This window comes from Canis lupus, chromosome 17 (genome assembly GCF_048164855.1).
Source record: "Canis lupus baileyi chromosome 17, mCanLup2.hap1, whole genome shotgun sequence".
NCBI classification, from domain to species: Eukaryota; Metazoa; Chordata; class Mammalia; order Carnivora; family Canidae; genus Canis; species Canis lupus.
Window position 1 is genome coordinate 30,728,013 of NC_132854.1, and position 25,691 is coordinate 30,753,703.

General features: G+C 33.7%; 1 protein-coding gene across 16 annotated transcripts in view; it reads left to right on the forward strand.

Moving 5' to 3' along the window:
* The window catches only part of MYCBP2 (MYC binding protein 2), a 259,127-nt gene that overhangs the window by 127,277 nt on the left and 106,159 nt on the right, over positions 1–25,691 (forward strand). For all 16 annotated transcript variants that reach the window (XM_072782680.1, XM_072782681.1, XM_072782690.1 and 13 more), the window contains 11 exons: positions 3,109–3,330; positions 6,544–6,735; positions 8,947–9,153; positions 9,993–10,124; positions 11,673–11,851; positions 14,205–14,347; positions 15,822–15,922; positions 16,604–16,822; positions 22,640–22,865; positions 24,142–24,260; positions 24,978–25,065. In XM_072782680.1, the coding sequence (XP_072638781.1) occupies positions 3,109–3,330; positions 6,544–6,735; positions 8,947–9,153; positions 9,993–10,124; positions 11,673–11,851; positions 14,205–14,347; positions 15,822–15,922; positions 16,604–16,822; positions 22,640–22,865; positions 24,142–24,260; positions 24,978–25,065 (1,828 nt within the window). The remainder of the gene's footprint in view (positions 1–3,108; positions 3,331–6,543; positions 6,736–8,946; positions 9,154–9,992; positions 10,125–11,672; positions 11,852–14,204; positions 14,348–15,821; positions 15,923–16,603; positions 16,823–22,639; positions 22,866–24,141; positions 24,261–24,977; positions 25,066–25,691) is intronic.

Genomic DNA, 25,691 nt, shown 5'->3' on the forward strand with positions numbered 1-25,691 from the left:
GTAGACCAAAAATTCAGTAGAAAAATAGAAGATCTGAACAACACTGTCAACCACATTGACTTCACTGACAGTTATAAGACAGAATGTTCAAGTGCAGAATACATGTTATTTTCATCAAAAAGGTAGATCATATGCTAGGCCATAAAACAAGTCTTAGTAAATTTCGAAAGATTAAAATTAAAGAGTTTCAGACCACAACAGAACCAAATAAAGCAATAGCAAAATATATTGAGAAAGGCAGTGAATATGTGGAAAATAGATAACACTTCTAAGTAATCAATGAGTCAACATAGAAATTCATAGGAAATTGGAAACTATTTTACACTGAAAGATAAAAGCATAACATCAAAATTTGTGAGATGTAGCTGAAGCATTGCTTGAAAAGTTTGTGCTTTTAATAGCAATGAAAAAAGGTTTAAAATCAGTGATCTACGTTTCACCTAAAGAAATCAGAAAGAATTAGCAGATCCAAAGTAGGAAGAAAATAATAAAGAGCAGAAACCAGTAAAGTGAAAATAGAGAAAATTGACAAAGAGTTGGTTCTTTGAAATTAAAACCAAGTCTGATTAGAGACAAGAGATAAAGAAAAAACATAAACTACCATGAACAGGATTGAAAACAGGGAACATCACTGTAGATCCAACAACGTTAAAATGATAAGGGAATTATTATAAACAACTTTCTGTTAGTAATTTGTAACTTCAGTTAAAGTAGACCAGATGTCTTGAAAAACACATCTTAACCAAAACTAGCACAATAAGAAATAGAAAAAATCTGAATTTCCTTATATCCATTAAAAAATTGACTTCATTATCAAAAACTTTCCCACAAAGAAAACTCCCAACCCAGAAAACTGTCATTGGTGAATTCTATTAAACTTATAAGAAAGAAATAACATCAATCTTTTACAGATTCTTTCAGAAAATATAGGAGACCTTTCCCAACTAGCCTTGTCAAGTAAGCCTTACCCTGATACCAAAACCTGACTAAGGCTTTAAAAGAAAAAATTAGTACAATCATTACTCAAGCATAGATATAAAATCTCTTAATAACATCAAATCAAATCCAGTAATATAAAAAAAATATGTCATACCCAGTAGGGGTTTTCTTAGAAATGCAAGGTTAGTTTAGTGTCCAAAAATCAAAGTAATTAATCATATTAACTGAATAAACGGGGAAAATGGTATAATCTTCTCAATAGATAATGAAAATTTTGTTTTGACAAAATCAGCACTTTTTTCGGTGATGAAAACTTCTCAGCAAACTAGGATTTAAGAAAACTTCTTCAATCTAGGATTATAAAGGATAAAAGAAAAATATAAATTAAAAAATCTGTAATTACTCTCATACTTAATGGTGAAATATTGAATATTTCCCTAAGTTCAGGAACGAGGCACAAGGTGACCGTTCTCACCACTTATATTCAACATTGTAGTAGAAGTTCTGGCCCTTCTCCCCCCTAAGAAAGTTCACTGTCATCACCAAAGCATCCTAGCCTATTTGAAAGATATTTCAGTGATGACATCTGGGTAGGCAACTTTGTTTTTATTTTATTATTACTATTTGTAAAGCTATTTGCATACTGAATTTATTCTTGGTGTAAAAAAATGTATTTCATTGTGGCAAAAACACTTAACATGAGAGCTATCCCTTAGCACATTTTGAGCATATAATATATTGTTAAGTACAGGTACAGTGTTGTACAGCAGATCACTAGTGCTTACTTATCTTTCATAACTGAAACTTTATACCCATTTAACATCCAACTCCCCCTTGCCCCCTCGTCCCAACCATTCTATTCTCTGCTTCTGTGAGTTTAACTATTTTAGATACTTCATATAAGTGGAATCGTGCAATATTTTGTCTGTGAGTGGCTTATTGCCCTCATTATAATGTCCTCCAGGTTCATCCATGTTCTACAACAGAGTAGTGTATTTTACCAGTTTCCTGGGGCAAGATTATTGCCTGGACAAATGCACAACTTACTCTCAACCTGTCCATTCTCATATGGCTGTTTTCTTTGCCACTGAACAGGTTATAGACAGACTTAACTTTAACAAATGTTGGTTTAACGTATAGGATGTTACTTTTAGCCTGAATTTGTAACACAGATGTTTGATGAACTGTGTGTACACGGTTTTTGTGATTTAGGATATCCTAACTTGATAAATTTTGTTAAGAATCTAGGATGCTTGAGTGGCTCTGTCTGTTAAGTATCTGCCTTCGGCTCAGGTTTGGATCTCAGAGTCCTGGGATCAAGTCCTGCATGGGGCTCCCTGCACAGCAGGAAGTCTACTTCTCCTTCTCCCCTTGCTACTTCCCCTGCTCCTGCTTGCTCGCTCCTTCTCTCTCTCCCTCAAATAAATTAAAAGTTTTGTAAGTATGCTATTCATTTTTCTGAATAAACCATAAAACGTGATGACATAATTTTGTGACCTTCGTGAGATGTGTATTATAGTGGCTGTTCATTATGTGCATTAACATTAGTGAAATGTTATAGTAGCACAGAATTACAATTTAAATCAGTTATTATTTGAAGAAAGTAGTTTCAGTACTTGTTTTTTTGGACATGACTTAGATATATACCGATTGGGGCTTTTCTTTTTTTATTTTTATTTATTTATGATAGTCACACACACAGAGAGAGAGAGAGAGAGAGGCAGAGGCAGAGACATAGGCAGAGGGAGAAGCAGGCTCCATGCACCGGGAGCCCGACGTGGGATTCGATCCCGGGTCTCCAGGATCGTGCCCTGGGCCAAAGGCAGGCGCTAAACCACTGCGCCACCCAGGGATCCCCAATTGGGGCTTTTCAATGTTGTTCATTGAGCGTAGTGCTAAAGAGGACTGTGATTCTAGGGATATATAAAGTTGTTGATTGAAGAATAGGAGACTGATTTTTCTTGACAATATTTAATTCTCCATCTTCATTGGGTAGTAACTTAAACAATTGTGTTTAAAAGTATTGATATAATTAAATTCCATAACACAACCATTAATGCTATAAAATTTTGTTATAATTTTAAAGGTTGTTTACCTTTTGTATAACCTAAAATATGGATTATACTGATGCCATATTTCTTTGGTGGTGCATATTTCTGTTCTTAAAAGGATATCCAAGAAGCAAACTTCAAGACCTCAAGTAGCCGATTGCTTGCAGCTGTTATGTCAGCTCTGTGCCACACTTCTGTTAAGCTGACTTCTATCTTCCCTATTGCATATGATGGAGAGGTACTACTACGATCAATTGTTAAACAAGTTAGCACAGAGAATGATTCAACACTAGTTCACCGGTTTCCCCTTTTGGTATCACATATGGAAAAACTCAGTCAGGTAGGTGTTTTACTGAAGTATCTTTTATACTGAAGCAATAAAACCACAAATGAGGGCCTATTTAAGTTGGTGCTTCAATATTGGTATTTACCAAATAACTATGTGTTTCATAAGAAGAGCTAAAATTCAGGGGGAAAATTTTCTCATGTTTACCTATAAATCCTCAATTTTTTCTCTAGTTCTAATTTTGAATGAAACCTAACCTATAAAAAAATTTGAGAGTTATGAATTCCCATATATTTGTTATTTGCCAAACCATTGAAAGTTGCATATACTGTAAGCCAACTTTTATATTCTAATATTTTAGATTGCCAAGATAGAATTCCAGGGAAACAAATCAACTTTTGAAACTTTTTCCGTAACATGTTAGTGTGTTAAAATAAATATTCTAAAACGGTAGTCACAGTACCAACTGTTTCTGGTTTATTAGAAAGCACTATAGAGAAAAATTAAATATACAAGAAAACCATATATAACACTGTCAAGTTGATGAGAAGTACTCTTTAAAATTAAAGCCAAAAAGAAGCGGTAAAATATGTACAATAGTTATCCTAATTATTGTACAGTAGCAATTTTCTGTTGACTGAGCACACAAATTATGAGAAAAATGTGACATATAGAATGAAGGACAGTAATAGAATGGGAAGAAAATTTGCAATTAATAAAATACCTTTGTAGAATTACCATAGAAATAATAAGGGTAATTATAAGAGGGACTTTAGAGAGTAAGGCAGCATGGGAAGAATTTCAGCCTTACTAGAAATTAAATGTGAATGAATTGAGGTACGGATTTATTTGAAAAAAAATTAGGAAAAAATTAATTTTCTTCTCTTATGAAGTCCTAAACTGGTGAGACTCTGAGGAGACCCTTCCTCCCTCTCCCCCCACCCCTGTGCTTTCTCAAATAGTAAAATCTTCAAAAAAAAAAGTGATGTTTTACATTTTTAAATTAGAATCTCAGAAACTAAGGTATATATACTTTGGTATGACTGTGTAAACTATGTCTGCAAAAGGTGTATTTATTTTGTAATATTTATGTAATACATACTTTGAAAGAGAATACTGAGAAGTGAAAATAACACTTAGGTGATAAAGTTATGGGTTTTTCTTTTGGAATTCACTTTAGTGTTGCAGTGTTTTCCTTAAAAGTATAGTAAAATTTAAAAATATTTAAGAATTTTCAGAACTATAAACATTTGGTAATTATTAATAATTAATAGTATATTTGTATTTCTTAATATTTTATGAAGATAGTATGTATCCTTCTCTTAGTAGGTATTACAGGATTCTACCATTTGTGCATAGCATAATTTAATCTTTATATTTAGATTTTTCCCAGAATGTTGGGATTTTAACCATGCTTCTGAAAATATCATTGACTGTATTTTTATGCATATTCATGATGATTTTTCCAGATTAAATCATCAGGAGTGAAAAAACTCCTAAGTAAAAGGAAAATACCTCAAGGCTTTGCTACAAATTACCAAAATGCTCTCCAGAAAGCTAGTGTCAGCTTGCATTCCCCACCACTGGTGAATGAATTCCTTTTTCTAAAATTTAAGTGGCAAATGATGCGCATACATGTATATATACATATATTTTTTCTTGATTCTTCAACTAAAACATTGACACTATTAACTCCATTTTGAGATTATATGGAAAGCTTCTTGTATTAATCCTGTTAGTTACTAATTAGAAACAAAGTGAGTATAACTAAATAAATAACACTGCACTCATCCCCTTAATAAAACCTTTCCAAGATTATTGATTATGGAGTACAATTGGGGATTGAGTTTCATCCAAAACTGATTTTCTGAGAAGTTCCAAAAAATAAAGTTTCTGGAGAATCAAAGTGATATTAAAGGGTAGAAGAATTATAATTTTAACAAAATCAAGAATTGTTTATTTTAAAGCCAGGAAAATTAATTACAGAAGAAATTGATGTGTTATGGTAATCTTATTCAAATGGTAATAGAAATAATTTAAAGTTGGAAGATTATCTCTAAGTGACTTTTTGTTCAGCCTAAGATTGTAAATTAAGAAAGATGTATAATAAGGTTCATGATGATTTTAACTGAAAAGTTACTTAATTTTCTGTCGTGGATTGAATGTTCACTCATTTACATATTTGATTTGTCTTGGGAAGACTGGTTAAAGACTCTCTTCTACCTTGAGATTTTTATGACAATGAAATCTGTTGAATTTGTTACATATGTTACATCTCATACAGCAGTCTGATATGTAAGTATTGTGGAGGAACTTGCCTACTCGGGGCAACCAGGTGATTTTGATAACAGAATCATAGAACTATGCTATTTTGCAGAAGTTGATTTTGCAGAAGTTGAGGCACTATGAAGAAATTAGAACTAAATCCCAAATTGTTTGATTTGCTAGTCCACAAAAAAATTGTAAAGGTCATTGCTCACAATTGGCGCCCTCAGGAAATCCGATGCATTTTGCTCCCTGTCCATAGGGGTCTAACAGATATCAAGGATGGAAAAAAAAAAAAAAAAACTAGTGTTCATGCTGGATATCAATTAATCATCCTTTCTTGTTTCTGGGGGAAAAATGTATTTTCCCCTTGGTCTTTAATGAGACTTTATAATTTCTTATCTTGAAAATTTTCCATAGGTAGGGGTCGAAATTTCTTATCTTCACTTAGAAAATCAAGTATGGTAGAAAATGTAAAACTGCACAAGAATATTTGTAGTAGAGTTCCATATTTTTATTACATGCATATCCAGAAGGAATTTTACCAGAAAATAGACTTGTACAGATTATTTCTCTCAATTGCTTTCCCTCTAAATATACCAGAAATAATTATCTTAGATTGGAATCTTGTCCTATAAAAATAACTTTTTAGGTAGGAGTGTTTTTCTGTTATACACAGTTGTTATTGAGAAGTTAAATAAGACAATGAGAATAAGTGAAAATGACTCAAAGCTAATAACCAAACATGTTGTAGAGATGTACTTTTATGATACACAGAATAATTGAAAAAAGAACTTCTAAGTAAAAAAGTAAATTAAGTGGCTCCGCATACAACTGAATGGATTTATAGACATAGAGTCAAGCCTGAATTTTAAGAGTGTCATCTAGAAAAAAAAAAAAAAGAGTGTCATCTAGAAAGATAAGATTTGCAGTTGAGTACTCACGTGAAGTAAAATAAAGAGTAGTATCTTGGAACTTTTTTTTTTTTTTCATGTATCATAGAGTGAAGAGAATATCTCAGGTATGACAAGCTTCCGTGAAGTTCTGGAGAAAATGCTGGTTATTGTTGTGCTCCCAGTCAGGAACAGTTTGAGGAGAGAAAATGAGCTCTTCTCCTCCCACCTGGTTTCCAACACCTGTGGATTGCTGGCCAGTATTGTCAGTGAACTGACAGCATCAGCCCTGGGATCTGAGGTAGTGTTATATTTTGAGACTGGATAATAAGCACACGTTTAAACTTTCCAAATAGTTTATTTTTTCATATATTTTGACTTTGTAGAAACTAATCCCATTTGTATTATTTTTCTTTAAAACAAAACAAAACCTTCAAGCTAAATTGTTTGGTTTTCCCTTCCTTATGCCTCTTCTCTGCTCTTGCTTGCTCCCTCTCTCATGTTTACCCAGGATGACACAGTAATACAAACTGTATGTTTTCCACTAATATGCTCCACTGCACACCCTCACTACTATGTCCCAACAGAAGCAAAAATCATTCACATTGCTAAGTAATGAGTAATAGAAATGGGGCTACTAATAGTGAACACATGCTGTGGAGAAGGTAAAGAGGTTTAAACCTTTGGTATTGCCTACTTGACTGACACTAGACAAATAACATATGCAAAATGGACATTAAGTACTCACATTGGTATACAGCTATTAACAAAAAATTTTATTTTTATTTAATATTTTTTTAAGATTATTTATGTATTTGTTTATTCATGAGAGACACAGAGAGAGAGAGGCAAAGACACAGGCAGAGGGAGAAGCAGGCTCCATGCAGGGAGCCCGACATGGGACTCGATCCTGGGACTCCAGGATCATGACCTGGGCTGAAGGCAATGCTAAGCGCTGAGCCACCCAGGCTGCCTCACAAAATTTTAAAAGGATCAAATATTATTGTGTTTGAGAAAACTACTCTGAAATGGATTAAAGTGCTTTTATATTTTTTAAAGTAACATTATTTTTAACCATTTCACTGCCCTACTTACTCTGTTGTACAATTTATCTAAATGTTTTGACAGAATTTAGTGAATTTTTCTAATTTTTTCTGCAAAAAGCAGACAGAATTTTGGTTTTGAAAAATCATGTCATAATGTGAAATATATCAAATAAATGTTTAATAGCTAGCATGTATTCAGCTTGCCAAATAACATCTTTTCTCTCTTTTATAATTCCTAGCCTTTACTTTTTCTTACTTATAGATTTATTTTAGAATCTATGCCGAATTCATCCATCCAGTCTATACTCATTACTGATTCATAATGACAGTTTAGCCTCTAGGATTTCTGAATGATTACATGCACCTGTGCATATTTTAATATTTCTCCCTGGGAAGCATTTCCTTCATTTCTTTGTTAGCTTTGACTTTGGTGTAGGAGATCATTGAAGGCTTTGTCAGAAAACTTTTAATTTGTTTTATTTTAGTTTTTGTTTTTTCACTTAGTCATTAAACCTATAATATACTTCCCTTCTGTACCAGATCCTGGAAGATAAAGTTTGTAATGCATTAGTCCCCCTCAGAAGGTTACTATCTAGTTTTCCCCTGTGAACTTAACTTTTTTTTTTTTTTAATGGAAAAGAATTTCCCAAATTGCAGGTACCTAATATACCAACTTGAAAGGCTCCAAAAGTCCTGGCTTAGCCAATATTTCTTCACAGAGCAGTTTGAAATTCTTGCTAGAATCATAAACTTCAGTTTTCTTCCTCTTATCAGTCTTCCAATTTCTTGCAGCCAACTTAGATCAAAAGCAGGGTCTATAATTAAAAAATGGTTTGAAGCCAAAATAAGTTCACCGATCCTCTCTAATGAGGCGGTAATTAGTGGGATTGTACTTGTGTATACATATTCAAATATTGAATGCCAGGTTATTCAGACTTAAGACACAGAACATTTTCTGCAATTGAAGTCTCAGGAAAGTTACAGGGAAGGGAAGGGATAGTCTGACTGCAGAGGGGAAACTTGATTCCACCTCTTTCTTGACCACCCATCTCTGAAATTCCTAGAGCTCTGTGTCACAGTGATGGAAAACTGTTGGTCCATAGCATGTTGGTGAAATTTTGGTATCTTTTTTCAAAGTTTGTGATGTATTCATTAATATGTTGTGACTGCAGTAACTTACAAGTTTATAGTTTTAACATTATAGATTAAGTGAAACGTATCATTTGCTATGACTAAGAGGAGAAAATACTGTCAGGTGATACTGATTCTGTGACTTTAGAATGATAAAATCTGGTTTTATTGCTGGGTAATCTCTGTAGCATATACGTTTGGGAAGGTTGACAGCCACTTTTTAAATGTAGGTTACTTTTTGGACTTCTTAGAAATTTGGGAGTAGTTTTGTTAAAGGTTTATTATTAACGCTCAGGTACAGACTACTGATGTGTAATTGCTTTTGTTTTTCCCAGGTTGATGGACTTAATTCTCTCCATTCTGTTAAAGCCAGTGCTAACCGATTCACAAAAACAAGTCAGGGAAGAAGTTGGAACACTGGGAATGGGTCCCCTGATGCAATCTGTTTTTCAGTAGACAAACCTGGAATAGTTGTAGTTGGTTTTTCTGTCTATGGAGGAGGTGGAATTCACGAATATGAGTTAGAGGTCTTGGTTGATGATGTAAGTACCACTCTTATCATGTTCATCTTGCTGTGTGGGGTTGTGTGTTAGAACCTACCTTTATCATAGTAAGGCTGCCCAAATCTTTGAGAGGTAGCTGATTAGTCATTAGTCATGGCAGACATGTAAGAAATTCAAAGAGATCAGTTTTGCATGATTGCTTATGTGCCATTCTGGATCACTTCTACCTTGTATTTTTTGCACTTTCATCCCCTCTCCAGAGGAGATGTTAAATGAAAAGATTAGAAATTACATAGCTAAGCCCCTGATTATAACTTCTGTATAATTTTTTTTGCTATTGTAGTTTTTTAAGAAACAAGAACAATATTCAGATCGATATTATTACCTATACCAATGATTAAAACAATTTTGTCATAGAGTGCTAGTGGATGATTATTAGTAAAGGTACTATTGATTGATTAAACTGTATCTTGCTATCTTCTCTAAATTACTTAAAGAATCTGAGCTTTCACAAAATTTTATTAAAATGGGACAGAAAGGTACCATATAAATCATTTAATAATAAATAGAAATCTGTCTGTATCTTGATTCTTTTTAGCAATTAATTTATTTCCCTATTTCATTAGGCTCTATAATTAGATTCACACTCTTCTAATGAAGAAGTGGGAATCTTTTTAAGACATCAAATGAGAAAAGTCCATTTAAATAATTTAGGTTGTAGAGTCCTCAGGAAATCAGATAAAAGTAAATAGTTTAGCATACCAAAGATTTTTTCTTCAGTGTGTATGGGGAAATGCTAATGGATAATTTTATATGCAAGAAAATAAACTGCTTAAAAACAATAAAGAATATGGTGGGTTTTGTTTTGTTTTAATTAGAGTGAACATGCAGGAGATTCAACTCATTCTCACAGATGGACATCTCTAGAATTAGTCAAAGGAACCTATACAACAGATGATTCACCCAGTGATATAGCTGAAATCAGACTTGACAAAGTTGTTCCTTTAAAGGTAATTTCAATTATGGTTCTTTTGTAAATAAGAGGCATTATTATGTAGTGAACTTAAAAAGTAATGAAAAATATTCCTTAGTGGTACTTTAAATGTTTATAGAGTCACTACTGTACTCCTGATATTGTATTATATTCTATTTTTGCAAAAGGTCTCTTAAAATCTGGTATTATAGAAAGTATTGTTAGGTTTTGGAGTCAGATAGAACTAGCTTCAGATGCCTGCAATTCCACATAGTAGCTCTAAGACATTGGACATCATTATTTAACCACTCTGGGACTTATCTGTGATTGGAAAGGAAAGCCCCTACATGGTAGTATTGTTCAGATGAAATTAAATAATGGAATAAAGGGGCACCTGAGTGGTTCAGTGATTGAGTATCTGCCTTTGGCTCAGGTTGTGATCCTGAGGTCCTGGGATCAAGTCCCATGTCAGGCTCCCCAAGAGGAGCCTGCTTCTCCCTCTGCTTATGTCTCTGCCTCTCTCATTCTCTGTCTCTCATGAATAAATAAATAAAATCTTTAAAAAATAATAATAATAATGAAATAAAGTACTTGTTTCCCTGCCTAGCACAGTATAGAATCTCAGTAAATATGAGTTCCTGTCTTTCCTTCTCTTGTTTCAAAACTCACGTTTTAATAAAGTGGACTTAATAGAGTATTAACTATTAAAGTTACTGTTACTTTATATAAGTTTTTTATTCATATAACTTTATTATATAGCAGTAAATAAGTAGTAAGCAAAATAAATTTTACTTAATATTTACAATGAATGGAGTAATTCTAAATTCAATGATAAATTATTATTTTTATTATAGAGCAGAATTTTGGATAAGATAAGTTCATCAGAGACATTATCAAAAAGAGTTTAGGTACCAAAAAAACAAAAAATCTTCACTATGAAGTTTATATCATAGATCATAAGGCACCAGTGTCTGTATCTCATGTTTTGTATGCACAGTGTATCTTATTTGAGACAATTTTTGCTTATGAATATTTTTTCCCATTTCTTTCCACCTAATTCTGTCTTTAAGTGTCTATTAAAAAATCTATGGATTCACTATTATTTTTTTCCCACATTTGAAATTATTTCAAAAGTTAAACCCATCAAAGAGAAATGTTAGATTATTTAGTTTAAGTCTTTTGTTAAGTTAATACTCTTTACCTTGTGAGTAAGAGCTGGAACTTACTTCAGACTGCCTATATTCAGATGCTAGTTCCATCTTATTAGCTGTGTAACTTTGAATGAGTTACTTAACTTCTCTGTGCCTCAGATTCCTCATCTGTAAAATAGAAATAGTAATAGTACTTACCTCATGAGGTCATTTTAAGGATTCATTTGATTAAAGCACATGAAGTACTAAGTACATGAAGTACTTAGTTTCTTTGAAAATAAACATCAGTAGATGTTACTTATCTTTCTGTTTGATTCATTACAAATGTGTTCAATGAGATCATCTATAAATATGCCAAAGGAATTCAGTATATTTGTCCAGGTTTTTTATATTCTCTGTACCTTATAAACATGTTTTACATCTTTATCGTGAAGGAAAATGTTAAATATGCTGTGCGCTTGAGGAACTATGGAAGCCGTACAGCCAACGGAGATGGAGGAATGACCACAGTCCAGTGCCCTGATGGTGTGACATTCACATTCAGCACATGCAGCTTGAGTAGTAATGGCACAAACCAAACCAGAGGACAGATTCCACAAATACTCTACTACAGGTGAGTGTGTGTGATTCCACAGTTACTCTGCTACAGGTGAGTGTGTATGTGTGATTCCACAGATATTCTACTACAGGTGAGTGTGTGTGATTCCACAGATATTCTGCTACAGGTGAGTGTGTATATGATTCCATAGATATCCTACTATAGGTGAGTATGTGTGATTCCACAGATACTCTGCTACAGGTGAGTGTGTGTGATTCCACAGATATTCTGCTACAGGTGAGTGTGTATGTGTGATTCCACAGATATTCTACTACAGGTGAGTGTGTGTGATTCCACAGATATTCTGCTACAGGTGAGTGTGTGTATGATTCCATAGATATCCTACTATAGGTGAGTATGTGTGATTCCACAGATACTCTGCTACAGGTGAATGTGTGTGATTCCACAGGTATTCTACTACAGGTGAGTGTGTGTGATTCCATAAATACTCTACTATAGATAAGTGTATGTAGAGACAAGGGAACTATCTTAAAGTGACAGAAGATGTACTGTTTATTACCAAGGTAAAAATGCTAAAGGCACAGTTATAATTATACATGTAACTGCCTTGCACATACCTGTGCTAATTCATGTAAAAAGATCTCATTTTAATAAATTCAGTGTTTACTATAAAGGGGAATCCTTTAAAATGTTTTTGTCATTATTTCTTTAATATCTTTGAAATTTTTATGTCTTGGGCATATGTGCTATTTGTTGTCAATTTTGTAGTGTGTGGTCTGCAGTTTCCAATTTAAATGGAATTTATTAATTTCATTTAAAAAATACCAAAAATTAATGATCCAATAAACTATCCAAGTACTAGTGTTGCCTTGATCCTGTGATCTAGTCTGTAGTATATTTTGATATCTGTGAATCCAGTTCTTGGGGTCCTAGAGTACATAATATGTTTCTTATCCATTCCCTGTGTAAATAGTACAAAAAGAGAAAGATAACAATTTGGAATAAAAAAATCTAAATATACATTTGTCACCTTATTTGAGTTTTTCTTTTAGTGAATTAGCTAGAATCCTAGGTAGTGAGTACCATTTATTGTATTTACCCTCATCCTGACTTAGCCTCAGAGCACCAAGGTTGTGTATCACTTTCAGAGACTTTCTGCTTCCTCTTTTCCTTCATAAACAGTCTGGGAACACTGGGCAATTAATACAAAACTATTACCCTGGATGTAGATTTTTCTCCTGCCTTTCTGCATGTGAAATAAAACAGAAATGGTAGGTGTTAAATAGCTTCCTGGTGGGGTGTTGCTGCCGAGATACAAGCGTTTTCTAGTGCTTTTACCCAATCGTGAAAAACTTTTTGTTACATAGCACCATGATAATCTCAAACCATGCATTAAAATCATATCATGCACAGAAGTTATATATTTCAAAAAGTTGGAGAGCCCCTTAGAAGCATCTGCTATCTAGACTTTATTTCTTACACAGAATACAGTGTTTTAATTATTTATGTTTGCCACCAAGCTTTAAATGCCTTTAGTTTTAAATTTAAAATTAATTAAATTTAGGGGCACCTGGGTGGCTCAGTGGGTTAAGCATCTGACTCTTGATTTCAGCTCAGGTTGTGATCTCAGGGTTGTACAATCAAGCCCCTTGGAACATGGAGTCTCCTTAAGATTCTTTCTCCTTCTGCCCTTCCCCCTCCATGTGTGCACACTCTGTCTCTAAACTTAATTAATAATTAAACAAAGTAAAATGTTCTAAATCTGACCTTTTCTGACTCCCATAATTAACAGTTTAATCCAGACCATCACTACTGTTCCCTGGGTAACTTTACAGCTTCTAACCAGCCCCCTCCTTTTGCTGTGTTCCTACTACAGTCAGTTCTGCACAGTACAGCCAGAGGAATCTTACAGAAATGTGCATCAGGTCAAGTTCTGCCTTTGCTCAGAGTCCTCTCAGTTTCCCATCCCATTATGAATTATAAGGTCTTACAGAGGTGTACAAAGCTCATATGATCTGCTTCCTGTTACCCTCCATGTTCCTTTCATTCTAGTCACACTTGTCTTCACTCTGTTCCTTAAACTTGCTGATCTTGTTCTTGTCTCAGCTTTTATCTTACTCTTCCTTTCACCTGAATATTTTCCCTCAGCTTTTTTTTTCTTTAATATAATTCAGGCTTTTGTTTACATATCAGTTCCTAAAATAGACTCTCTGTGGTCTTATTTTAAAATAACTTTATTTCCTTACTTTGCTTTATTTTTCTTTGAAGTCCTATCACTTCTTGAAATTATATAGTTACAACTTTAGCTTTTTTAACTTTAAGTGAGGAGCTCTAATCTAGATATGATAAGAGGGTTAGATCATGTTTTACCTACCATGTAAAATCTCGTGTGTTACTCTTCTTAAAGGAGTGAATTTGATGGAGATTTACAATCCCAGCTTCTAAGTAAAGCCAACGAAGAAGATAAAAACTGTAGCAGAGCTCTCTCTGTGGTAAGCACTGTTGTTCGAGCCGCAAAAGACCTCTTGCACAGAGCTCTTGCAGTGGATGGTAAGACTTTTATTTTCTTAATAGTCATATTTTAGATTCTTTATTCTGTAACTTCTACACAGAGTTACTGAGAGGAACCATCTTACAGAATCCCAGAGTGTTTTATTCATTGTAGATCTGTACATACATATACATTCATTTTGTATAAGCCATACTCTCCATATGCAGGATTTTTAGAATGTAAAAACCAGTTATCTTATACCTGTTACTTTCTTAGTTAATCTAATAAGAGAAAAACTCTTCATTAAGCTGAGTCTTTGCCTTATCCTTCCTTTAGTAGTCAAAAAGCATTTTGTTTTCTCTTTTAGGTGTGGTTTTCTTCCTATATGTCCTATTTCCAGTAATGATATCACCATTCACCCAAAGATCTGACTAATCCAAACTCACTTATCTGATTTGAGTTCTGTGAATTCTTCCACTGGCATCCCTCCAGTTTTTATTCCCCTATCTGTTCTTCCATAGTTCAAGCTACCATGGTACAGGCATGTGTCTTCTTCCTCATGGATGGATAACATCCCAGCAATCTCACAGCCACCTTTCTCCCACTCCCCATCTAGTTACCTAGTCATCCTCTACACTGACAGCAGAGTTCATTTACAAAAGGATTCATTGCTATCCACCCAGCCTTACTGTTATCTGTAACATTTGTTCCTAAGCCTAGTGTACACTTGGGAATCACCTAGTAAATCACCTGGGAAACTTGCTGAAAATAAAGAATGTTTGACCTATCCAAATTAGGGGTTTGGGTTGGGCTAGGAAACTGTATTTTTAAATAAGTGCATCCTATTCTGATGCAACAACATATATAGAAAGAAGTATTTGGGAATAATTGGCCTTTAATGTAGAGGTCATCTCAACCTAGACTCAACTTATCTTTCCAGAATCATGCTCATAGATCAATGATTAAAATGTCCATCAGCCAGATGCTTTCTTTGGTAAAATAGAAGACAATATAGCTTAATAACAGCATTTTTGTAGTGTTTAATATGTGCAGGCATTTTTCTAAGTGTTTTACATATATTAACTCCCATCTTCGTAACATACAGTGAGGGAAGTACTGTTATTACTCGTTTGTACAGAGGAGTAACCTGAGGCACATACTAATTAAGTAATTAGCCTAATGTCATGCATATAGTCATGTGTGGTATCAACTATTATGGTTTAAAATCATGGCTGTTACTGTAGGTTTTAATCCTGACTTTATCATTTACAGGTATATGATTTTGGATAAGTTATTTAACGTGTACCTTGATTTCCCCTTGTAAAAAGCAGAGATAATAAAAGTATCTTATTCTGAGGATTAATTGAGATGGCTTATGTATATAAAGCCCTTAGAATAGGGCCAGGTCTCTTACAAGCATTCAGCGTCAACTATAATTTTATTTTGCTCAAGAGAATAGAATATAGATTTAGTATAGAATATATACAATACAATGAAATTACCTTCTAACTATAGTTTTAATGACTTTTTTAGCTGATGACATTCCAGAACTGCTTAGCTCTTCCAGTTTGTTTTCCATGCTGCTTCCCCTTATTATAGCCTACATAGGACCAGTAGCTGCTGCTATTCCCAAGGTGTGTAATTTAATTCTGTAATTCTTTGTATTTTTTAAAATATCATTATTTTTAGACTTTGTATTTTTCCTTTATAAACACTTTAATCTTTGAAGTATCTAGGTTACAAGTAACACACAAAGGTAGACGAGTTAAATGGTAGAAGTTATCAGTTAAATCTCTCTGTTCTTCATTTTGTTTATTGTATTACTGTGCTTACTTACTGGCTTTACATTTGAAGAATTTGGGAATGAGAAATTTACTTTAGAATTACGACATATAAGGAAAGTTTAAGTTAACTTACGTTATTGTAATTCAGGAAGTTGATGCCAAGTCTTTTTGGATAAGAATATCAATGTAGAAGGATAAGGGTATTTTACAATTGTGAAATAGTCAAAACATGGAGGAAATCATAAACTATTGATTCTTTGGCATAATTAGATATTGAGTAAAACCAGTTTACAGCAGATTACAAAAAGGCAAAGTGTTTAAAAGTATAGATGAGGTTATTTTCATATAACATCTAAGACATCTAAGGTAAATCTTTCTTTTCCATAGAACAAAATTTTCTTTGAATGAAAACTTAGAGGAACTCTCAGTAATGTCCTTGGTAATTAGGGATAACCAACAATTATAGTAATTAATAATTTTAAAGCAATTTTCACTTTTATTATCTCTTTTAATCATTTCTTTTTATACTAGGTGGCTGTAGAGGTCTTTGGCCTTGTCCAACAGTTACTTCCCTCAGTTGCCATTTTGAATCAGAAGTATGCACCCCCTGCATTCAATCCTAATCAGTCAACAGATAGCACTACAGGAAACCAGCCTGAGCAAGGCCTCTCTGCTTGTACAACCTCTAATCACTATGCTGTCATAGAGAGTGAGCACCCCTATAAGCCTGCATGTGTGATGCACTACAAGGTAGGCACCGATTCCTAGGCAGAGTTTAAATTTAAAACTTGGTTTGTTGTTTTATAATGATATCTTAAGGGATACTTTGCCTCTGTTTAGAAGTATAATTTTTTTATAGTATTTAAATATAGAAATCAGCAGGTGTTTAGGCACTGTCAGATACACAAAAGAGTTTAAGATAGAATTTTTATTGTTAAAGCATATAGCTTTGTATTTATGAGAATTGCTCTCATATTTTTTGCAAGTATAGTACAGTATGTAATGTGAAACTGCATATTATGTATTGTAATAGTGGTGGATATAAGCATTAAAATTTAAAGATCATATTTTTGGAACTGATACTTAAGCCATAACCTGAACTCCAAAAATTTGAATATCCAAAGTAGGATTTACGATTCTCTAATATAAATTATGTAAAACAAAACCATATAAAACATTTTTAAATAGAATATTATTATAGTGTATTCCAGAGTCCTTCTTGCTTGCGTTTTAAATTGTATCACATAAAAAAAAATAAAAAATAAAAATAAATTGTATCACATAAATTGAGGAGAGGAAGTATTCATCTGCTTCATCAATTTAATTATAAGTTTTATGTGCTTGTAAAATATTCAACTTTTTATTACAGACTATGGTAAACAAAAAAGGACAAACTAATATAGTCACTCCACTTAGCATCATTCCAGATTCAGTAGTTACCAACTCTTTAAAGTTTTAACTTAAATTCCACTTAGTTAACATATAGTGTAATATTAGTTTCAGGTATACATTATAGTGATTCAGGACTTCCGTACAACACTCATACTCCTCACAAGTGTACTCCTTAATCCCCATCACCTAATTTCACCTATCCCTCCACCCACCTCTTGGCCAGACCTGTTTCATTTATTCCCCACCCCTTTATCCCTTTCTAGATTATTTTAAAGCACATTCATGGATATTTCATTATGCATCTCTAAATATAAGGACCCGTAAAAAAGTAACCATATTATTATTACACCAAAACAAATTCTTTCATGTGATCTTGTGCATTTTTAATTGTTTGAATTAGAGTCTGAATAAGTTTTCATTTTTTTAACTGTTTGAATTAGAATCTAGAAAAGATCCATACATTGTGATGGTTTATTATGTCTCTGAAGTCTCTTGTTATCTATAGTTCCCCTCTAACTTCTTTTGTTTCCTTAAATTTTATTTAAGATACTGGATCATATGTCTTTGTTAGATAGGACCCTCTTCAGCTTGCCTTCTGAATCCTTTAGACATACCTTTTGTAGTCATTCATAGCATCGTCCTTCTCTGGTATACGATGTTCTAGGTTCATCTTCTACATCTCTTGCCTCATATCTGAAATCAAAGCCATTTTTACAAAATTCCCTGGTTCTTTTTAATGGTGATAGGTATATAAAAGCCAAAATTTGGCAAGAAGAATTTGGCTCATTTTTCTTGGATTGGTGATTGTTTCTAAATATTTAAAGTGCACAGAACTAGTACATACAGTCCCACAGAAACGTGCATGTATTTATACACACAGGCACACATTATTTTTATATGTGTGTATATATTTCTATATAGATATATTTATGTATATATATTTTTTGTAAAGATCAAATACCTCAAGTTTGTACTGATGATATTAATTCGAAATAAGGTCCACAGGACCTTATTTATACTTGAATACTTGAATCTTTCTCATACATCTAGATTACTGTCCCTGATGACACTGGGAATATTAGAATTAGAAAGTCGGTTATTCATTTGGGGGATATGTGTGTCTTTTGTTTGTTGGCTGTATCCCAGCTAGGATGTATAAAGAAATTACTCCTTTAAAGTGAGTAAGTGTGGTTAATTACTGTGTTTTAAAGTAAGTTGGAATAATCTGTTTATGATTATGCCACTAATTGGACATATATTTGGCATCATTTCTTTTTGTTTTAAGATTTTAGGCACTGCTTTTTATAACTTATTTTATAACAAGTTAAATTATTACATTATCTTAATTCAAATCTATAAAGCAAAGGGTATTTAGGGAAGTCTAGCTCTTACCTTTATCCCCTCACTCTGTTCCCTCCTTCCCTATCATAGGTAACATTTCATCATTTCATTTTATCATGACTTTGTAGTTTATCCTTCTGTTGTTTTTTTAATGTAAGCATGGTCACATACAGATGCACATATGTAGTGTATATTATTCATTCCCCATGTGTTTCAACTTTTTATTAAAACATTTCAAACCTGTAGGAAAAAGTAAGATTTATGCAGTGATCACCCATATGCCTTTCAATCAGCTTAATCAGTTAACATTTTGCCACGTTTGTTATATTTATGTATCTGTATTTATTATCACTGAACCATTTAAGAGTAAGTGAAAATGACCTATCACCTTATTCCTAAGAACAGTGATTTATTTATCTGTATAGCAACAACACACTAATCAAATTTAGGGAAATTTAACATTGATGCTATAGTATCATAATAAATAGAAGTAGTATATCATGTTATAAGCTAAACATTTTGCCAGGTGCCCCAATAACAGCATTTATAGCATTTTTCTAAACTCAGATCTGAGATTCAGCCGGGCTCATTTGGTTGTCAGGTCTTCGCTGTGTCCCTTTGATCTGAAGCAGTGCCTCAGGCTTTCCTTGACTTTCGTGACATTGGCATTTATGAAAAAAAAAAATCAATGATTTTGTAAAAGCTTCCTTTTATTTAGACTTGATTGATTGTTTCCTAGTGATTACACTTAGGTCAAGTGTTTTGGGCAGCAGCACTTCATAGGTGATTCTTCTCAGAATGTCGTATCAAAAGTACTTACTATTTGATTAAGAGGATATCTGGCAAATTTCTCTGCCAGAAAAGCATCTTTTTCCTTTGAAAAGGTTTATATGTAGATGGCTAGAAACTATGTAAAAACTACCATTCCCTAACAAATTTCACCCTGTGGTTTTAGTATCCATACACAAATCACTTGTTGCTATAGTGGTTTCAAAGTGGTGGCTTTCTAATCCTGTTATTCCTTCCATGTGGTATTCTGTTGTAAAAGATGGTTTTCCCATCCCTCCAGTTTTAAACACCCATTCATTCATTTTATGTCTTTATATAGATACAGATTTAACTATTTTCTTTTTGCTTAATGTTATAATCCTTTGCTGTCATTATACATTTGGATGCTCAAATTCTAATTGATTTGGCTAGTGAAAGTTCATTCATGCTGGATTCTATGTCCTTTCACTAAGTTTTTATCAGTTTTTGAATACTCCACACTAGTTCCAATCAACATCATAGCAGTCTTTTCTTTATGCCTATCCCATTTACTTGTCATTGTAAAAAATAAAACTACTAAGTAAAATCAACAATTTCCTTGCAAAATGTTTGTCTTTAGAATATATCCCACTGACATTATATAACAAAGTACTATATTCAGGATTTACTTGTAGTACTTTTTATCTATATATACAGGTTGCTTTATGATCACTTTGCAAAAAAGTTAGGCTAGTTTGGTTTCTTGTACTTAATTTTGTGAGTTTTCCCCCATCTTGCTTGACTTAACTTTATTTTTTAAATGTGTAAAATATTAATGACTGCAAAAATAACATTATACAAAGTAATATGCTCAGAATTATGAGGCCCTGCCCTTTCCCTTCTCTGCTTCTCACTATTCCACTGAATATCCTGATGTTTCCTTACTGTGTTCCTTTTTGAAAAATAGATAGATGGATATAGATGTAGTCTTAATTTTCTCTTTATTTAAAAATGGTAGCACACCAGGGCACCTGGGTGGCTTAGTCAGTTAAGCATCTGCCTTTGGGCTCAGGTCATAATCTCAGGATCTTGGGATCCAGCCTCCCCCCCCACTCCCCAACATTGGTGTCCTAATTGCTCAGCAGGGAGTCAGTCTGCTTCTCCCTCTTCCTCTTTCGTTCTCAAGAAAATAAATAAAATCTATATAAAAATGTTAGCACACTAAATATACTATTTTGTACTTCTTTAATGTAACAACATGCATAGAACTCTTCCCATATCCACTTAAAGAGATCATCTTCATTCTTTTTTATAACTGTTTAGTACTCCACTGTGAAGATATAGTTTATTCAGTCTTATGTATGAGCATTTCAGCATTCTGTAAATTTTTTTTTTTAAGATTTGATTTATTTATTCATGAGAGACAGAGAGAGAGAGAGAGGCAGAGACACAGGCAGAGGGAGAAGCAGGCTCCATGCAGGGACCCCGATGTGGGATGCAATCCTGGGACTCCAGGACCACACCCCGGGCCGAAGGCAGGCGCCAAACTGCTGAGCCACCCAGGGATCCCTCTGTAAATTTTTTTGTAGTGAAAACCTTGTGCATATGTTTGGGGATTTTTATTAATATATTCAGAAATATATCTTTAAATTCCTAGAAGTGGGATTGCTGGGCCAAACAAAAATGGAATGAAGAACCATATGCTTCATACATTTAGGGTTACTGATTCAGAAGGTGAATGCATAAGTATCTTTGCTAGATGTTGAGTAAGTCTCTTCTGTAGAGGTTATACCATTTTATGTCCCCACCAACCATATTTGAGAGTACTTGTTTTTTCACAGCCTCCCCAACAGAGTAAATGGTTAAATATTGGACCTTCTAATAAAATGGGAAAAATGGTATTTTACTTTCATTTTAATTTACATTTATATAATTATGAACAAGGTTGACCTTTTCATTTAAATGGAGATTCTTTTTTAAATCCTTTTCTAAAAATGTTTGCCTTAGTCCTAATGTTTTTAGACCAATATCATACTTAGGAAATTTCTTAATACTTGTATCATATCCTATAACTGTTTCATAATATACTATTTAACATGGTCCTATTTAATTGTAATTTGATTACCAAAACAGAAATTTCTCTACCATGATGATGACAGAAGCTTAAAGTGGCCTTAAAAATACATATAATTATACGCCATCATAAACTCATATTATAGTAAAACTTTAAGTTTTATTTACTATAAAAACTTTAGGAAAATATAAAAATCTAGGTTTTCATCGTGTGTGTGTGTGTTTTCTTTTTAAGATTTATTATTTGAGCAAGAGTGAGAGTGTACTCGTGGGTGCACATGGGCACGGGGAGAGGGAGAGAAGCAGACTCCCCGCTAAATGTGGAGACTGCTGTATGGCTCCATCTCACACCCTGAGATCAGGAACTGAGCCAAAACCAAGAGTCGGATGCTTAACTCACTGTGCCACCCAGGCACCCCTTGTCGTGTGTTACTGTTTATTCTTTTAATACATGAAGTTCTGAAGTATTTTGCTAATGAAAAGTATCATTTATAGCACATCCTATGAATAGTGGATAACCTTAAAGTGACTAAAACCTTACATTTTAGAGATTTATTCACTTTCTATCAATATATCTATATATTTTACCCATCAAACTATATTTTCATTTGCCTACTTAAATTCCTTAAATGCATTCTGACTGAAATGGAAAATTTATTATATAAATAAAGTGTTCCACAAGAAAATTAGATAGCTCAACTTTTATGGAAACTAAACAGCCTTGTAATATTTTTTAAATGTTATCTGTGTGCTTATAAACATTATTAATGTAATGTCAACTAAGCATTAGGTAGAAAGAAGTAAATCTTGTAAGTAGAGAGTCAGGACAATTGATGCTTAATGTGAATACCTTGATTTCTTATATTGAAGCTACTCTATTAATTTCTTACTTAAAATCAGTTTACAGTATGTTGAAAGCATCATCTTTACAGTATGAGCTGTTTCTAAAATAGGAAAAAAACAAAAGTCAAATTTTTTTAACAAATAAAGTGTTCTCTTGCCTGTTGATCTCAGGTGACATTCCCAGAATGTGTACGGTGGATGACAATCGAGTTTGACCCCCAGTGTGGCACTGCACAGTCAGAAGATGTCCTTCGTTTGTTGATTCCTGTCAGAACTGTTCAAAATTCAGGATATGGACCAAAATTGACATCTGTTCATGAAAATCTTAATTCCTGGATAGAATTAAAGAAATTTTCAGGGTCCTCTGGGTGGCCTACTATGGTTTTAGTGTTGCCAGGTAAGTTATTTTTTTCTTTTATATGGTAAAATCTGTGCATCTGTGATAATTATGTTTAGTAAGGATACATCACTGAAAATGTTTACAACTTTTAGAAAGAGTTCTTCAAGACCTACTACGCATCCAGATTGCACCTGAATAGTGAAGACAACCCTGGACAGTGGATATAGCATGACTGAATTTTAGAAGAGAAACTGTTGTGAGGATCTTGTAAAAAAAAAAAAAAAAAAAAAAAGATAGCTTGACCAAAGCAGAGTTAATATTGAGGAGTGGCTGGCTGTAAAGTTGGGAGCAAGCTATAGAAAAAGTGAATTTGATCTTTTATTTTCCTAGTGAGTGCAAGACTTTAAGAACTTAACCAGGACTCCTTTCCAATCAAGAGAATTGGTCAACCACCTAACCTTCTAAATTATGTTAAAGCTGTTGTTTTCAGTTCTTCGGGCTTGGAGGGGTGTGTGTGTGTGTGTGTGTGTGTGTGTGTGAGTGAGAGAGAGAGAAAGCAAGAGACAGAAGCAGCACTTTTGTTATTGCTGTTACTGGTGTTTTCCTTTCAGAGAAAGTTTGTAAGTTATTAAAACTGTATGTAGTCTCTTGTGTTTTTAACTGATTAACCATCAGTATTCTTGTGATTCCTCAAATTCATAGGCTATTTGAATTCAGAAGCTTCTTTTTTCTAGTCTGACCCACCTTATTTGTTTGTAAGGGGCCAGGTAAGAGGATTGCTCACTCTGAAACAGAAAAGGCTAACTAACCTAGGTTACTCTAGTAATTGACAGATGAAAAACGATAAGTCATGTAACAGAAAGGTAGAACATTTGATAAGGAGAGCTTGGTCATAGAGAAAAATAATAATTCATGTGGGATGGTTCTGTTTGTTGGCTAGCAGTGTTTTTAGCAGTCTTATTCAAGCAGATACAGGAACACCGCCCACCTCAAAAAGACTGGGCTTTTTTAAAAGTATTGTTTGTATTGCTGCCTATTTTGAGATAGATAAAAGATACGGAGAGGCACTGGGGTGACTCAGACAGTTAAACATCTGCCTTTGACTCAGGACATGATCTTAGGGTGCTGGGATAAAGCTCCCTGCTCGACGGGGAATCTGTTTCTCCTTTCCCCTGCTTGCACGTGCTCACTTGCTCTCTCATTCTCTCTATTATATTATATATATATATATATATATATATATATATATATCATAAAATCTTTAAAAAAAAGCTAGGGAAATGTTAATGAAATTGTTTCAGATTTTGAACTCAATGTTAGCTTTTTCTCTTAGGAAATGAGGCCCTTTTTTCATTGGAGACTGCATCAGATTATGTGAAAGATGACAAAGCTTCTTTCTATGGTTTTAAATGTTTTGCAATTGGATATGAGTTTAGCCCTGGACCTGATGAGGTAAGAATGAATTATCTTCTCATTCTGTTAAGATTGCATTTCTGAGGGCTGCTATTTTTTTTTTTTTAATGAGGGCTGCTATTAACTAAAGTTCTCTTTGCTTGCCTATGTTCAAGAAGCCTGAAATTTATTTTAAATTAGGGTGTATAATTTAAAACATGTAAAAAAAAATAAAACATGTTATAGTTTAGTTTTGTGTAGTGTTCCTATTTTTTTTCCACTTTTAATACATGAAGAGAACGGGTCTGTGCAATATAATGTAGCCTTTAAAGAGAGTATAATTGTGCCTGCTCCAAATCTGCTCAGGTGGCTCTACCTTCCTGAGTACATAATAGAACCTGATTTCACAATGGGACTAACTTCCTATCTCTTCTAAATGTTTCAAATCATACAGTAAAACAACAGGTGAAAAAAAGGATCACATTACTTCAAAGTAGTGAATGACAAACTCTTTGGACAGTTAGCCTATAGGCCTGGACCTTATAACATGCAGAAGACATATTATTCACCCTCTTCCACTCTCTATTTAACCACTCACCAACATGTTCTTCCTTCTGGTATCAAAAGTTATGCTTGGATACAAATCACATTATGTTGATAATCCACATTATCTTCCAAATACTTTATCTTCCAAAAATTTTTTTAAAGCAGCAGATTTTTTTCTCTTTTTCTTTTCTTTTCTTTTCTTTTCTCTTTCTTTCTTTCTTTTCTTTCCAGGGAGTCATTCAGTTGGAAAAAGAATTAGCCAATCTTGGTGGAGTTTGTGCTGCAGCTTTGATGAAAAAGGATCTAGCACTTCCTATTGGTAAGTCTGGTCAAGTACTAGGTGTTTATATATATATATTTTTTTAATTTCAAGAGTAGAATATGTTTATTTTATGACATTCTGAAATAAATTAGCAAAATGAATTCAGTAGTCCCATACATTCATGAGCAGTAACTTTAATATACTGATAGTTTGAATTTTCTTTAATGAAGACTGAATAGTATCCTCTGGTCTTTTGTTTTCACATACAAACATGCACACAAACCCTCCCTAGGGAGCAGGCCCAGTGGTTCAGCGGTTTAGCACCACCTTCAACCCAGGGCCTGATCCTGGAGACCCAGGAGGATCAAGTCCCACATCAGGATTTCTGCATGGAGCCTGCTTTTCCCTCTGCCTGTGTCTCTGCCTCTCTCTCTCTCTCTCTCTCTCTCTCTCTCTCTCCATCTCTCTCTCTCCTTCATGAATAAATAAAATCTTTAAAAAAAAAAAAAAAAAGCCCTCCCTAGGCACATAAATGCTATGTGCCAGGCACTGGGTTAAGCACTGGATATGTGATATTAAGCCAAAAATTTAAGATATTTTAAAAATATCTTAGTGGACATATCAGGGGCACCTGGATGGCTCAGTCAATTAAGCATCTGCCTTTGGTTTGGGTCATGATCCTG